The sequence below is a fragment of the Podarcis pityusensis genome (assembly GCF_964106645.2).
Source record: "Podarcis pityusensis genome assembly, chromosome: 1".
In the NCBI taxonomy this organism is placed as follows: Eukaryota; Metazoa; Chordata; class Lepidosauria; order Squamata; family Lacertidae; genus Podarcis; species Podarcis pityusensis.
Genome location: NC_138028.1, coordinates 111781754 through 111796480, shown reverse-complemented (window position 1 = coordinate 111796480; position 14727 = coordinate 111781754). Strand labels below are relative to the sequence as shown.

Below are 14727 nucleotides of genomic sequence, written 5' to 3'. Positions count from 1 at the left end.
CGCTTTGTATGAATTTGTTTTGCCCTATGAGATATTTTTCTTAAATTTTAACCTTGGAAAATTGCTCTTGATGGGGCGGAGGTAGCTTTCTGATGGTTGTCATTTTGATTTACTGCCCATGCTACAGCCTAAGGTACCACCAGCACACGTTGCAAAAAAATAAAATAAAATAAAATAATAATACTTTATTTGCTGTACAGAAATACTGCAAAGTATTTATTTACAGTAAATAAATATTTGCTGTAAATAAATACTTATTTGCAGTATTAAATAATACTGCTAAAGTATTATTTAAATAAGTAGGTATTTACTTATTTAAATAATACTTATTTAAGTATTATAAATACTTACAATAATAAGTATTATTACTTAACAGTATTTATGTTCTGCTCTTCACTGAATGTTTTCAGTCTTAGAGCGGAGAACAAAGTAATACAAATAAGCAAAGAAAAATAATACAGAAATTGCAATAATCGTATTAGCAAGCCCTGTAAGCAACGGCTCAAAAATTCAGTTATAAGGTAAGCAAGCGAAACTGCAGTAACAAAAAATTGCATTTCCAATTTAACCAAATACCTAGGTAAAAACAAACAAGACAGCTGGGATAGCTCAGTCGGTAGAGCACGAGACTCTCAATCTCAGCTTTGTGAGCCCTACGTTGGGCAAAATATTCCTTCCTTTGCAGGGCTTTGGACCAGATGATGTTGTGCCTTCTAATTCTACAATTCCAAGACATTCAAATAGATTAAATAACCAGTGGTCTTAGCAACAGTTCCCACCCTGTTTTTCGCTTGCAATAGCCCTCTTCCTCCCTCTTCTGTCTCTCACACAAAGAAGACCCCACTCTGAGCCAATAGACCTCAGTGGCATTTGAGTAACTTAACATTTCCCCCTTCCCTTCTAATACACACCATGAACTGCTGCCCACAAGCATCTACAGCAAGAAACTCCAGCCCTTTATCTACAGTAGCAACAGCCATGCACAGAAAAAGGAGTGTCAACATGCCACAGCTGGTGTTTCTCTCCCTTTCCCAGTAGGGCTGCTAAGATGGATTGCTTCCTCCTAGGGGCCAGATCTACCGAGACGAGTTGCTGTGCTCTCTAGGTAGGCCTGATAGAATCATAGAAATGTACAGTTGGAAGGGACCCTAAGGATCATCTAGTCCAACCCCCTGCAAATGCAGGAACATGCAGCTGTACCATATGGGGATCGAACCTGCAACCTTGGCGTTATCAACGCCATGCTCTAATCAACTTGAGCTTTATGGCCGACCTGCTCCTGACAGGCATTTGGGTAAGAAGTTTGTTGTTGTTTAGTCATGTCCGACTCTTTGTGACCCCATGGACCAGAGCACGCCAGGCACTCCTGTCTTCCACTGCCTCCCGCAGCTTGATCAAACTCATTCTGGTAGCTTCGAGAACACTGTCCAACCATCTCGTCCTCTGTTGTCCCCTTCTCCTTGTACCCTCCATCTTTCCCAACATCAGGGTCTTTCCCAGGGAGTCTTCTCTTCTCATGAGGTGGCCAAAGTATTGGAACCTCAGCTTCAGGATCTGTCCTCCCAGTGAGCACTCAGAGCTGATTTCCTTCAGAATGGAGAGGTTTGATCTTCTTGCAGTCCATGGGACTCTCAAGAGTCTCCTCCAGCACCATAATTCAAAAGCATCAATTCTTCGGCGATCAGCCTTCTTTATGGTCCAGCTCTCACTTCCATTCATCACTACTGGGAAAACCATAGCTTTAACTATATGGACCTTTGTAAGAAGTTAGTAACCATCAAAATAATTCCACAGATGATACAACATTTACTAGTCATAATACTAAATTTAAAAAACAACAATGGGGTGTGTGTGTGCTCCAAATTAGAGAGTGTGGTTGAGGACTGCTTCTCATGACATTTTTCCACTTTGAGGGGGATACAGGAGTAGGACTTGTGTGCTTATTTTTTACCCTTGCACAAGCAGCAGACCAGAGCATCACTTTCCCGATTGCTGCCTTGCCTGGGGTTCATTTCAAAGCAACATTTCCACCCCTCCTCCAGATTAAAGCTGTGATTTAAGTGTCCGTACATGATTCACAGCTGATTCAAGGAGAGGTCTTTGTATTTGTCGTTTGGGATGTATGTACCTGAATGCGAAACTGTCAAGGGAGAAGGAGCCCTGGAATGTAAGCAGGAGCTACTATCTCAGAACAATGTTCCTAAGGTGGTTTAAGTTTTTTAATAAGCCTTCAGTGGGTGGCATTATAGGTCGATCTATGGCATGAAGAATAAGAGATTCACCTTCGTCTTAAGTGGGTCGTAGTTAAAGCCACAGTGTTGGCAGTGGTGATGGTAAGGGAGGCAACTGCAGAATCGGACAACAGCTACTCAAAATGCAACAAATCCAATAGCTACTCAAAATGGCTGAACTTATTTTGAATGACACCACAGGATGACTGGCTCCATTCAGATGTTAACAAGCATAGCCAATGGGCCACGTAAATAGCTTTGATGGTAGTGCTTGATAAGTGGTCCACAGAGGACTCTTTATGTGTGGAGATGCACATGTTGTCCCTAGGAATGAATTTTCTCATGTCCAGCAAGCAAAGCCTCTTCAAACTTGATTCCCCCCCCTTTTTTTTTGCCGGATAGATGGTGCACTGAGAGAGATTTCTCTTTTTTTTTTCTGTTACAGAACTGCTTTTCTTTTCAGAGGCTTCCAGGGTGCAACGGAGAGAGCCTGAGTGAAGATGTTAATAATTAGTTACTTGTTAATTAAGTGGCAGATTGTTATGACATCTGTAGGGTTAATATTTCCACTTTTTTTCCCCTCTGGGTATTTGACCTGATTTGAGTGCCCTGTATGCTGAATTAATATTGGTTTTATTCCAGTTGTATGATTAATACCAACTCAAATCATCTCACCAGACTAATTACATCTCAATACTCTGTGGACAGAAGCTGCTTTGTGAACTTGATGTCAATCCACAGTTTCGGGAGAGGTGTATTTAAAGTTTTAAATGATAAAATGGCCTCGCTTTTGGTATATGTGTTAGGTAGAAAGGTGGGGGGTATGGATTTAAGAAGGCGTCAAGGTGGTGATTATTAATCCAGAATGCGGCAGCTAGACTGGTGACTGGGAGTGGCCGCCGGGACCACATAACACCAGTCCTGAGAGATCTGCATTGGCTCCCAGTACGTTTCCGAGCACAATTCAAAGTGTTGGTGCTGACCTTTAAAGCCCTAAACGGCCTCGGTCCTGTATACCTGAAGGAGCGTCTTCACCCCCATCGTTCAGCCCTGAGGTCCAGCCACTGAGATCCAGCGCTGAGGGCCTTCTGGCGGTTCCCTCATTGTGAGAAGTGAGGTTACAGGGAACCAGACAGAGGGCCTTCTCGGTAGTGGCGCCTGCCCTGTGGAACACCCTTCAGATGTGAAGGAAATAAGCAGCTATCCTATCTTTAAAAGTCATCTGAAGGCAGCCCTGTTTAGGGAAGTTTTTAATATTTAATGCTGTATTGTTTTTAATACTTGATTGGGAGCCACCCAGAGTGGCTGGGGAAACTCAGCCAGATGGGCGGGATATAAATAATAAATTATTATTATTATTATTATTACCCTCATGCTAGTGGTGATTTGTACCATGTGTTGGACCTCCAGATTTGCTGAGCTCCCATCAGCCCCTGCAAGCATGGTCCATGGCAAGGGATGATGGGAGTTGTAGTTCAGCAACATCTGGAGGGCCAAAGATTCCTCACACTTGCGGTAGTGAATCACTCTGTGCAGAAATACTTACATGTGCAAGAGTAGCATAAGCAGACCTTCCTCAGCTGGTAGATCTTAGGTGCTATTAAAGGTTGACAGTGTGGGAGGCTCTGTTTGCTTCGTTAAAGTTCTTGCGTGTTAAGATCCCAAGACCTCCCTCAATAAATAAAGACACAATTGACACGGAATTTAGTTTAAGGCTATTGGCATAATTTTGACCACAACTTTATTGATTACAGATCATGAGTGGTTTGCTTAGGCATCGGTTCCTGACTAGTTGCACCTGACCTTAGCAGGGCAGCACTGACGCCTGGACTCCAGCAGACGTCAATACGGGAAAACATCCTGGGGGAGCATTGGACCAGGTTCAGACTCAAGCTCACCCCAGATGCTCCCAGGGACTCTGGCATGGCCCTAACCCTTGGAATGGGATTGGACAAAAGCAAGGCGAGCCCCTGGATTCCTTTAACGGACTACCCTAGCATTGGAGGGGCAGGCACAGCCTATCCACATCCCCTCCGCCACCATTGAACCAATGCCTAACTGCCAAACCTTACAAAGTTGTGGCGATTTGCTATGCGGCCCGCGAAACCGAAGTGGCACCAGCCACTTGTGTCTTGGGCCCGGTCTTATTCAACATCTTTATCAACAACTTGGATGATGGACTCAAGGGCATGCTGATCAAATTTGAAGATGACACCAAACTGGGAGGGGTGGCTAACACCCCAGAGGACAGGATCACACTTCAAAACGACCTTGACAGATTAGAGAACTGGGCCAAAACAAACAAGATGAATTTTAACAGGGAGAAATGTAAAGTATTGCACTTGGGCAAAAAAAATGAGAGGCACAAATACAAGATGGGGGACACCTGGCTTGAGAGCAGTACATGTGAAAAGGATCTAGGAGTCTTGGTTGACCACAAACTTGACATGAGCCAACGGTGTGACGCGGCAGCTAAAAAAGCCAATGCAATTCTGGGCTGCATCAATAGGAGTATAGTATCTAGATCAAGGGAAGTAATAGTGCCACTGTATTCTGCTCTGGTCAGACCTCACCTGGAGTACTGTGTCCAGTTCTGGGCACCACAGTTCAAGAAGGACACTGACAAACTGGAACGTGTCCAGAGGAGGGCAACCAAAATAGTCAAAGGCCTGGAAACGATGCCTTATGAGGAACGGCTAAGGGAGCTGGGCATGTTTAGCCTGGAGAAGAGAAGGTTAAGGGGTGATATGATAGCCATGTTCAAATATATAAAAGGATGTCACATAGAGGAGGGAGAAAGGTTGTTTTCTGCTGCTCCAGAGAAGCGGACACGGAGCAATGGATCCAAACTACAAGAAAGAAGATTCCACCTAAACATTAGGAAGAACTTCCTGACAGTAAGAGCTGTTCGACAGTGGAATTTGCTGCCAAGGAGTGTGGTGGAGTCTCCTTCTTTGGAGGTCTTTAAGCAGAGGCTTGACAACCATATGTCAGGAGTGCTCTGATGGTGTTTCCTGCTTGGCAGGGGGTTGGACTCGATGGCCCTTGTGGTCTCTTCCTACTCTATGATTCTATGATTCTATGATTCAATCAGCCAAATGGGAAAATTCCTACCGGGCCCCTGTCCCAAGAACTGACGACCCACGACGGCATAGCAAGCTCATAATGAACCCTAAATATAGGGAGGGTGGGCGGGTGATCTGATGCACGAGGCAAAAAGAGGAAGCTCAATGCAACGTGCAGCGGTATATAAAAGGCCCCTCGGTTAATGCATGGAATGATCCCATTGGCCAGAATTACCCCAGCAACCGAGGGACCACCAATTGGGTTGTTGTGGCTATCTAGTCGCTCCCACCCACAACAGCAGTGAAGTCAGCCTTGATGATCTGACCGCAATGCGTGCTCTCTGAGAGGAAGACACAATTTCCCACGCTCCTGCTGTCAGAAAACAAGCCATGGTCTAGTTGTCATTATATCCAAACGTTGACCCATGGCTTGTTTTTTCTCCCAACAAACCATGGAAACTCAGGACAGACCTAGGCTATAGTTTGTAGTTTGTGTGGAGAGAAACAAACCATGAGCTCAGCTTCAAGGAACATGGGAAAGTAGACTCTGGCTTGTTTCATCTGCAGTGCAACAGCAGGAACGGCGGAGAAGCATTTAAGTCATAATTCATTTTTAATTATGGTTTAATATGATGTGCATGCCAAATCGTGGTGATACTATTGGCACTAGATGGCAGAACTGCTACAAGAAGTGTCAAATGTTATATGGGATATGCCTTTGTTGGGTCATCAAATGTTTGATGCCATATGGTCAATAGGCTAGTGTACTATGTACATCAGCATAAAGATAGAGGAAAGAGGATGCAAGACAGATGTTGCTAGTTATGTTGTAAAAACTGTTCCTGTGCATACTTACTCAACATTGTGCATGGGAATGCAGCATGAATAATTGAAGATGGTACATTTTTCAGTACATTTTTCTAACTCTTGAATCTTTTAATTATTCTTAACAATGTTTTTTTCTGGCTTGGAGTTACCTCATTAAGAGGCAATGAGAGCAGGATGGTTAGTGTTTTGAGTTGTACCAAAGAAACTTTTGCATTTCTTTCCTTTCCTCTTCATGCTTAACTAGTATTTTCTAGATCTCTGTTTAATAAATTAACTACTAGTTGATGAAATTTGATATCTTAGCATTCAGCTTTAAAAATCCAGGATATAAAATGTTGTATCTATTTATGGTATTGGACTATTCATAAGTAGGTGGACTATTCATAAGTAAGTCCTGTTGAGTTCAGTGGGCCTTATTCCCAGCTAAGTAAGGACAGCATTGCTGTCTTAGTCTAAAATAGTTTAATCTTGATATGATCTGGTTGTTACGGCCTCTTTGCTGTTGTCTGCAAACTTTTACAGCTATGGTGAATAGGAAGAGAAATTGTGGTTGGTTTCAGTGCTTTTCCTTTTGTAATGAATTCTCACCTTCCCTTTAGTTAATTGCTATTAAAGTTCAGATTTGCATATTATGTTTCCACACCCTGCAAAGGGGACCCTGGAAGTTTTTCATAGTTGTGGATCATACAAGTAAGGTAGGAAAGAGATCCCTGAGCAGCAAACAAGACTGACAGATGCCCAGAAAACGTAAGGGGGCGGATTGGCCTTCAGGCAATTTATGAGATTAGAACTGCTGCCTTTTCAGACTTTGCCCTCTGATCTCTGTGCAGCACGTTATAGCAAAAATATATTATTCAACGCTGGCATGTGGGGAGACCGCATCCCATTGTCTTGGTAAGTGCTCCTATCTCCTGGCAACATCTTGCCACTGATGGCAGGAGACGGAGGACTACAGAAGTGGCCCCTTGCACCGGTGCAAACCTGTGTCAGAAAACGTGTGGGAAATGTGTCTTTCTAAAAAAGGTTTGCTGCTTACATAGAGCAAGGGCCAGCGTCCAGTAGGTGATGCCGAAAATGAACTAAGCCAGGCCTCAAGCCTGACGGGGAGTCAAGTAGGCTGCACCTTCCATCTGAGCATGCGATGTTGGGTCAGTAAGGAGGGAGTAGAACGACACTATGGGCTTTTATTAATTGCTTTGTATTCTTGGAGTCTGTTGTGGTGCTGAAAACTGATTCCCCAGCTGAGCCCTGTTTGTGCCACACCTGCTACATGAGAGTCGGCTCAGGCTGCCAAAGACTTTGCGTTTCACTTCCTGAACCGCGGCACCTCCATGCTTTCTGTTGCTTTTCATACACACCTGTCGGTGTGGCGGAAAATCCCCCCTCCCCACACTCACGTATTTCACGCGGAAGGTGTTAGTCCGTGGGGGGACGACGACGAGGCTTCTTGGTTCAAATCATTCGTTAGACAGCTCTGAGGTGTTTTTCATATTTTTAATGATAACAGATAGATTTTATCCAGACACACCCAGCGGTTCTGTTCCGTGGCCTGGATTGTATAGCAATTCACAGGCCTTGGGCTGCAGCGAATTCTGATGCATAATCTTTGTGGGGATGCTTTGCCCTCCCGGTTGCACCCCCACCATCAGTGGGGAGGGAGACATGCTCGTTAATTAGGGGAGAGGCTTTTTTTCTTCAGTTATCTACTGAGATGAGCAAAAAGAGAAAAGGGGCATAAAGGTTCTCATTTCTAGACTGTAGGCCCTTGCTGCCTTTTTTCTTCTTTTCCCTATTCTGCAAGCTATGCCAGTGAGAAAAGACAGGAGGTTTCTACTGGCAGTCAGCCTGGAAGGCTAATTAACTGGAGGAGGGGCTAGTATTTTTCCAGTACCTCTCCGGAGAGAGCTGCATTTAGTCTATTTTTTTTCTTTAATAAAAGAAACCTTATATCAAGTTTGTTTTCCCCATAAAGCTCCTCCTCGCATTTTGCAAACAAGGCTTCATGGCACAGAAGTGAGGCCCATGGATGATTATAATTTCCTGAAAAGATTTAAGTAGTAAATTTGAATATGCATTTGATCTTAATTCAGATTTCATACTCATTAAGAGTATCTGATGAACAGCTCCTGGTCTTAACTTTGCACTCTGTGTACCAGCTGCTCGTGAGTGTGTGTGCCTGATTTGTGTCTTATTACAGGAGCATTTTGTCCAAGATGTGCCCATTTAGTTGCAAAGTAGATTTAAAAATAAAATAAAATATGCTCATCATTGGAATGAGTCTTAACAACTTTTTCCAATTGCCAGGCATACTTATTGTCACAGTTTTGGGAACTAGAGCTGTATGATTGCTGGGGCTGGGGTGGAAATGTCAATTTGAAACAACTTTCAGAGAGTTAGTTTTGTTTGCCACAACAAATCAAGACAATTTTACTGTGGCTAGGCTTTTTTTTTTGTACCATCAGACACAGGGAATTTAAGAATTGCCTCATGTTTTACTGAAGTGCACTCTAGTCCATGGAAGTTAATACTATAATAAATTTGTTTGTCTTTTCAAGCAGATTTGCAGGTAGATGGGCATGTATTTTCTACATGCTAGGGAAAGAGATTTCTCTCTCTGAATACTTAAATAAACATATTGGAACATGCCAGTTGTTGGTTCCATGGAAGCAGGTTGGCATCCTTTCTAGATGATCTGAAGGAGCACATGCTTAACACACACAAAAAATATAGAATTATTTTTTTGTTTGATGTAGGTATCCTATCCTCCCCAAAGGAGGATAGACGATGACCTAGAACGGACATGTATAAAATACTAGTTTGAAACTGTCTTAAAATGGTAAATACTATGCTGGTTGGGACTGTGATGGGAATCCTAGCAATGACTGCAGGGCCACAGGTTCTCCACCCCTGGGGAAATATAAAGAAGGGTTTGTTGCTTACACCCACAAAAGTTTGTTGTTGGGTGAGGAGGGTGCCCAACTCTTGTGGGGTAGACACAGAATGCATTGGTTAACTCTTTGACACTTTAAATATTAAAGTAGAATATAAGACACTGCCTCCTCTGCGGTATATTGGGCCTGTAGATATGTCTAGAAACATAGTCTATTAGCTGTTTTACCTTAATTTATTTCTCATCTAATGCAAAATAGAGGGACTGTGATCATAATTGCTGAGATGAACTCATCCATTCCTCTCACAATTCTTAGCAAGTGTTTGAATTGCCTGGTACTTGGGTAATCATGATGAGTTCATGGTTTTTCTCCTCTTCCCCCATACTTATTATCATGTTAATTCATAGCTTCATTAACATAATTCCTCTCAAAGGTTTACTTGACCTTGTGCAGGGGTCAGCAAACTTTTTCAGCAGAGGGCTGGTCTACTGTCCCTCAGACCTTGTGGGGCCCCGGACTATATGTTTTTTTGGGGGGGGAAATGAATGAATTTCTGTGCCCCACAAATAACCCAGAGATGCATTTTAAGTAAAAGGACACATTCTACTCACGTAAAAACATGCTGATTCCCAGACAGTCTGCGGGCCGGATTTAGAAGGCTATAGGGTCAGATCTGGCCCCTGAGCCTTCGTTTGCCTACCCATGACCTGGTGTGTCCATAACTGCTAAGGCACATTAGAACCCTCCCTGTCTTGAAAGTATTATAGGAAGACTGTAGAAAACCTCTGCTCTTCAACTGCTCCAAGGTTAAAGGCCCTGAAATACACAAGTAGTAACTTAGGACAGTTGGTTCATGCTGGAGTATAACATGACTGGAGTGTGGAGTATGGAATATCTATATTGTTCATCATAAAAAATTATCCCATGGCAATTTAAAAATAAAGACATAAAGTACAATGAGCATATAAGATAACAGTAAAACTGCAGCAGCGAAGTATTTTGTTTACTTAGGAAAAGCGTATTTCCAAATGTTGCAGGTGGGATATTGGGTTTATTTCAGTGCTTTCAAGTCTGAGTTGAAAAGCACTGGGAATGAGGTAGATATTTTGGAGTAGGGAGGCTGAATCCGTTGAAGAGTCAACTATCAAGCTTAACTCCAGGTTTGTTAACCTGAGCTAACAACTCCCAGTGAGGCGTTCCATATTTTAGTTGCATCACTGCTTCCCATACAGAGTCATTTGTGGGTCGTGATATTTGCTTGTGTTATTAACACAATCACTTTATCTTTTTTATCCCAGGATGAGTCAAGAAAATCTGTCCTTTTCAGATGATCTTGCCACCTGATTCACCCTTTGATATATAAACAGAGGTTGAAGGAGGTTGAAGCCGGTTCATGGGTGATTTTCTTGGATGAACCAGTGCATTAGTGCGAAAGATGTGTGGGACATAGAAGGGAGTGAAGTGGCTTGTTTTTCCTCGCAGTATGACATGATGGGGGATGTGGGTGTTCAGAGTTTTCAACTTGCCTGTTTCTCCTGACACCTCCTAGCAGTGATGCTTTAACATATCTGCCAGGAAAAAAATACCTCCCCAGATTTTACTGCTCCATTTACTTAGTTCGGTGTTTTGTTTTATATTCTGCCTTTCTTTCATCACAGAACGTCATGTGGGGCTCTGGATGGTCCATTCAGGCACTGATCAGGCCAAAACATGCTTGGCTTTAGTAGGGGGACTGCATTGTTAGACTTCAGAGCATAGTCTGCTATTCTTTAGTCTCTTCTTAACAGCTGCTGTTGCTTCGTATTCACTGCAACCCATTCACTGTATCTTTTAATATTAAACTGTTCAGGTGGGTGAAGGATCATGGTAATTAAAATGAATATTCACAACCTGGCAAGAAACTTACCTGGACTACTGCAGAATGTATCCAGAGGTGGATAGCTATTAGCTGTGGGCCTCTTGTGGAAGTTCACTGCCTGGCTTTTGGCCAGGCCCATAGATTGAACTTTTGTTCTAGCTGTTAGTAGCAGATGCTTCTGAACACGTGGGTCTCTGGGCTGCTTCCTCCCTCCCCAAAGCAGTTTTTTCAACATTTAAGAAGATTGACCCTGGCTGATTTTTACAAGTACAGCTGCCATGTGGGTTGTGAGAGTTGGACGAAGCCAACCTTGAACCACAGGAGAGATCCAGAACATTCCAGAGGCGTAGAAGTTGCTGCTCAAGTTTGTACCAGAGGCTCTGAATAATTAAGTTGCAAGCCATTCCTCATCCCTCCAGTTTATGTTCCTAGAATCATTGCACCCGGGTTGGGATCCACCTGGTGATAAAGCTAGGCCTTATGGTCTTTTTCCAGTTTGGCTCTCTGATTTTGAGGTAGATTTTGCTTTGTGTTCTGTATTTAATCCTCCCTGGTTCCCCTTGACAATGGGTGTGAGGGTTGAGGCTGGAGCACAGGAATAGTGGGTAGGATTCAACTAACGAGCCCCGTAAGTGGGAACCCTCTGCAAGGACCTCCGCTTGCGCAATGGTGCTTTCTCCTCCTCTCCCTGTGCCCCCCCCCATAATTGGCTCTGGGTGGTGTGAGAAGAGCGCATAGGGGAGGAGAGGTGGCGAGCAACAATGCTTGCACAGACAAAATGTTCATAAAAGGGTGATGTTGAATTTCACCCATTGCCCTAATCGTGCACAAGAAGCAGATTTGCAGACCATATAGCATGCTGCTTTTATACCTTGCACTGCCTATCTTCCCCAACCCATGGGTTTGTTCCAGATTTTATTCCCATGTCTCATCTCTTAATGGTACTGTGTTGCAAATGGATGGAAAGTCAAGCCTATAAAACAGATTGCCAAATGTGTGATTTAAACTGAACATCCGCCTTTGCTTGCCCAACCACTAACCAGAGGCTCAGAGTGATAAACTCTTAGCCACTTACGGTGTCTTTCCATCATCCACTTGGAGCGTGCAAAATGCTCAACTCCATGCGTACTTCCCCTCTCTCTTCACAAATGGTAAGTGAATCATTTTCCCGTTGCATCAAAGGTTTATGCACTCCACTGGGAGATTTCAGGGGTGAGAAATCTCCCTGTAGAGTGGAGAAAGAATGCTCAATGGCTTCTGATGCCACCAGATGAAGTGTGGAATATTTCTCTGTGTGTATATGTTGAGAGAGAGAGAGAGAGAGAGAGAGAGAGAGGTGTGAACATATCAAAGGCATATGGAAAACCAGGCTTCTGTTTGTTCTGTAAAATGCAGATGTTCTCCCTTTTCCTTTTTTCTGTTGCTGTGGTTAGCTTTGCAGGCCTCCTCCCATTTTAAAACAGAACGCAAGACAATTTTTTTTTTTTACTCTGATGTTATATTTTGTGTGTTTGTGCCAAGGAGTAAGGACTTCTTTCTTTTAATCTCTTACTGAATTGTTACAACTTTATCCGTGTTCTCATCCTCCTCACCTAAAGCGGAGGAAGACAGTGACTCAGCAGGCAACTAATAATATAATGGAGGTGCTTATAAAAGGAGCTCTCAAGCCTTAGCGAATGCCTCAGAAGCAGTAATGCATGGGCTGTTCTTTTCCTATCACACTCCTCTTTCAGCTGGCATGTAGGGGGACAAAATTGAGCACCAGAGGAGTGTTTGAAGGAACTGGTCTCAGCTCCACATAGCGGTACCTTATCTCTTACTCTCAAAATGGCTCATTGTCACTATGACAGTGATGGCATCTGTGTCTCTGTAACTCTTCCCACTGGTCAAAGGTGGGAAGAGGCATTTCAGGTTCTCCTTTGAACCCACATACTTCTTCTGTAATTTTTTAAAAATGGAACATGGAAGAATCTCTCTAATGATCTCTCTCAGCTGCTTAACCTCAGGCCAGGCTCATTCTGTTTTTTTCCTCAGTTTCAACACATTGCTGCAGGCAGTGGTGTAGGTTTTCCGGAAAAGTTTTCATTGTGCAAGTTTCAGTTTATAGGATACTCTCTAGAGCAGGGCTGTCCCAAGACATTATGGCACCTGAGGCGAACCACAGAATGGTGCCCCCCCGGGGGGGGAGGAGCTACATTAGGAAGAAGGATGGGGAAATAAAGATCTACATTGGGAACAAAGAGGGGGATCCAGTTAACCTTACCCAACAATTGAAGTGGCAATCAAAATATGTTGGGGGGGGGGAATTGGGTGAGAAAGGTGGGCTATTGGCCAAGATTATAGGGGCTGCCATGGAAGTGGCAGATCCAGCATCCTAAGAGCACATTGCTGCCACCATGGCAGCAGCAGTGGGCAGTGCATTGCTTATGAGACCAGATCTGCCCCTGTGGATCCTGCCACCTGAGGTGGTCACCTCACCTTGTTATACGCCAGGGGTGTAAGCGAGCAGGCAATATGGAACACCCCTGCTCTGCTGAAATGAAGAACCTTGAATATGTAATCTTTAGCAACCTTCCCGAGATCTTCAGGTGAAGGGCAATATAAATATAAATATAGTGGTACCTCTTGTTAAGAGCTTAATTAGTTCCGGATGTCCGTTCTTAACCTGAAACTGTTCTTTACCTGAATTACCACTTTAGCTGTGATGGGACGATGAGCTGCTTGTGTGTAAAATCCTAGTCCCTCAGAGTTTGGTCAAGTTTGCAAACCTCTGTCTGTAACGGAGCCCCTTAAACATGGCTCCGTCAGTCGCTGGCAGATTCCGACAGTGGTTGCTTTCGGAATCGCTTCCAACATAAAAGCTCCTTAACGGAAACACGTCTTCTGGACTCTCTGCGTGACAGTTTCCGGCGAGGAGTGGGTGTCCCTACAGGAGGTCCTGAAACCTCCCCACTGTTTTCGCTGGAAGTGTCTCTGAGCCATCCCTCCAGCTCCCTCAGCTCAGCTCCTCTCCCCCTACTGGTTCCCTCTTCAGCTGCTGAGTCTCTCCCAACCTGTGTGAGCCCTTTCACTTCCCTTCCTTCCGATGGCAGTTCCCTGACATCCACCTCCCCTCCAGGGCCCCCTTCATCCCCTCTCGCCCCCTCCTCTACGGGCGGTGAGGAGGCAAAACCCCGGAATGAACTTCCTTCATCTTCCGATGTCCCGAACACTTCTCTCCACCTGTTGCGGTTCCTGGTCTCGAAGTACTCCTCCTCCTCAGAGTCCATCTCCCCTTCCCCTTCCGATTCCGAGAATCCTTCCAACTCCTCCTCCTCATCGGTGGTCCCAAAGTATTCCCTCCGGAACCTCTCCACAGGCTGAGGTTTCCTTGGGAACCTTTGATGGAACGTTTCTATCAATACCTCGTCATTGATATCTTCTGCCATTACCCAAGTGTTTTCTGACTCCGGTTCTCCTTCCCACGCTACCAAATACTCCACCTGATCCCCCTTCCACCTGGCGTCGAGGATTTCTGCCACATGGCTGCTGCATTCCCTTTCTTCTATGACCGGTCCCCGAGTGGCCATCCCTTCTCGTCCCCCCTCATACGGTGACAGTAACGACCTGTGAAATACTGGGTGCAGTTTCATGTGGTTGGGTAACCGGAGCCTGAAAGCCACTGGGTTGACCTGTTGAATGACCTCAAAGGGACCCAATCTCCTGGGTCTTAATTTCTTACAACCTCCTTTGAACGGCAACCCTTGGGTTGACAGCCACACCCTATCTCCCACCCTTATGGTTTCACCTTCCCTTCGGTTCTTGTCTGCCTGCCTCTTGTATTCTTCCTTCGCCCTTTCTAATTTGAGTTGGAG

The 14727-nt window shown here is 44.3% G+C and overlaps 1 protein-coding gene across 3 annotated transcripts in view; it reads left to right on the top strand.

Annotated features, from left to right (window-relative positions):
- STK39 (serine/threonine kinase 39) overlaps nucleotides 1-14727 on the top strand; it is a 116645-nt gene that overhangs the window by 18325 nt on the left and 83593 nt on the right. Inside the window, exon 1 of one of the 3 annotated variants that reach the window (XM_080971303.1) lies at nucleotides 7251-7272. The exons of the other annotated variants lie outside the window; for them this stretch is intronic. Coding sequence (XP_080827429.1) covers nucleotides 7266-7272 — 7 coding nt within the window. The 5' untranslated portion in view covers nucleotides 7251-7265. Of the gene's footprint in view, nucleotides 1-7250; nucleotides 7273-14727 lie in introns of those variants that run through there. 3 annotated transcript variants of the gene reach the window in all.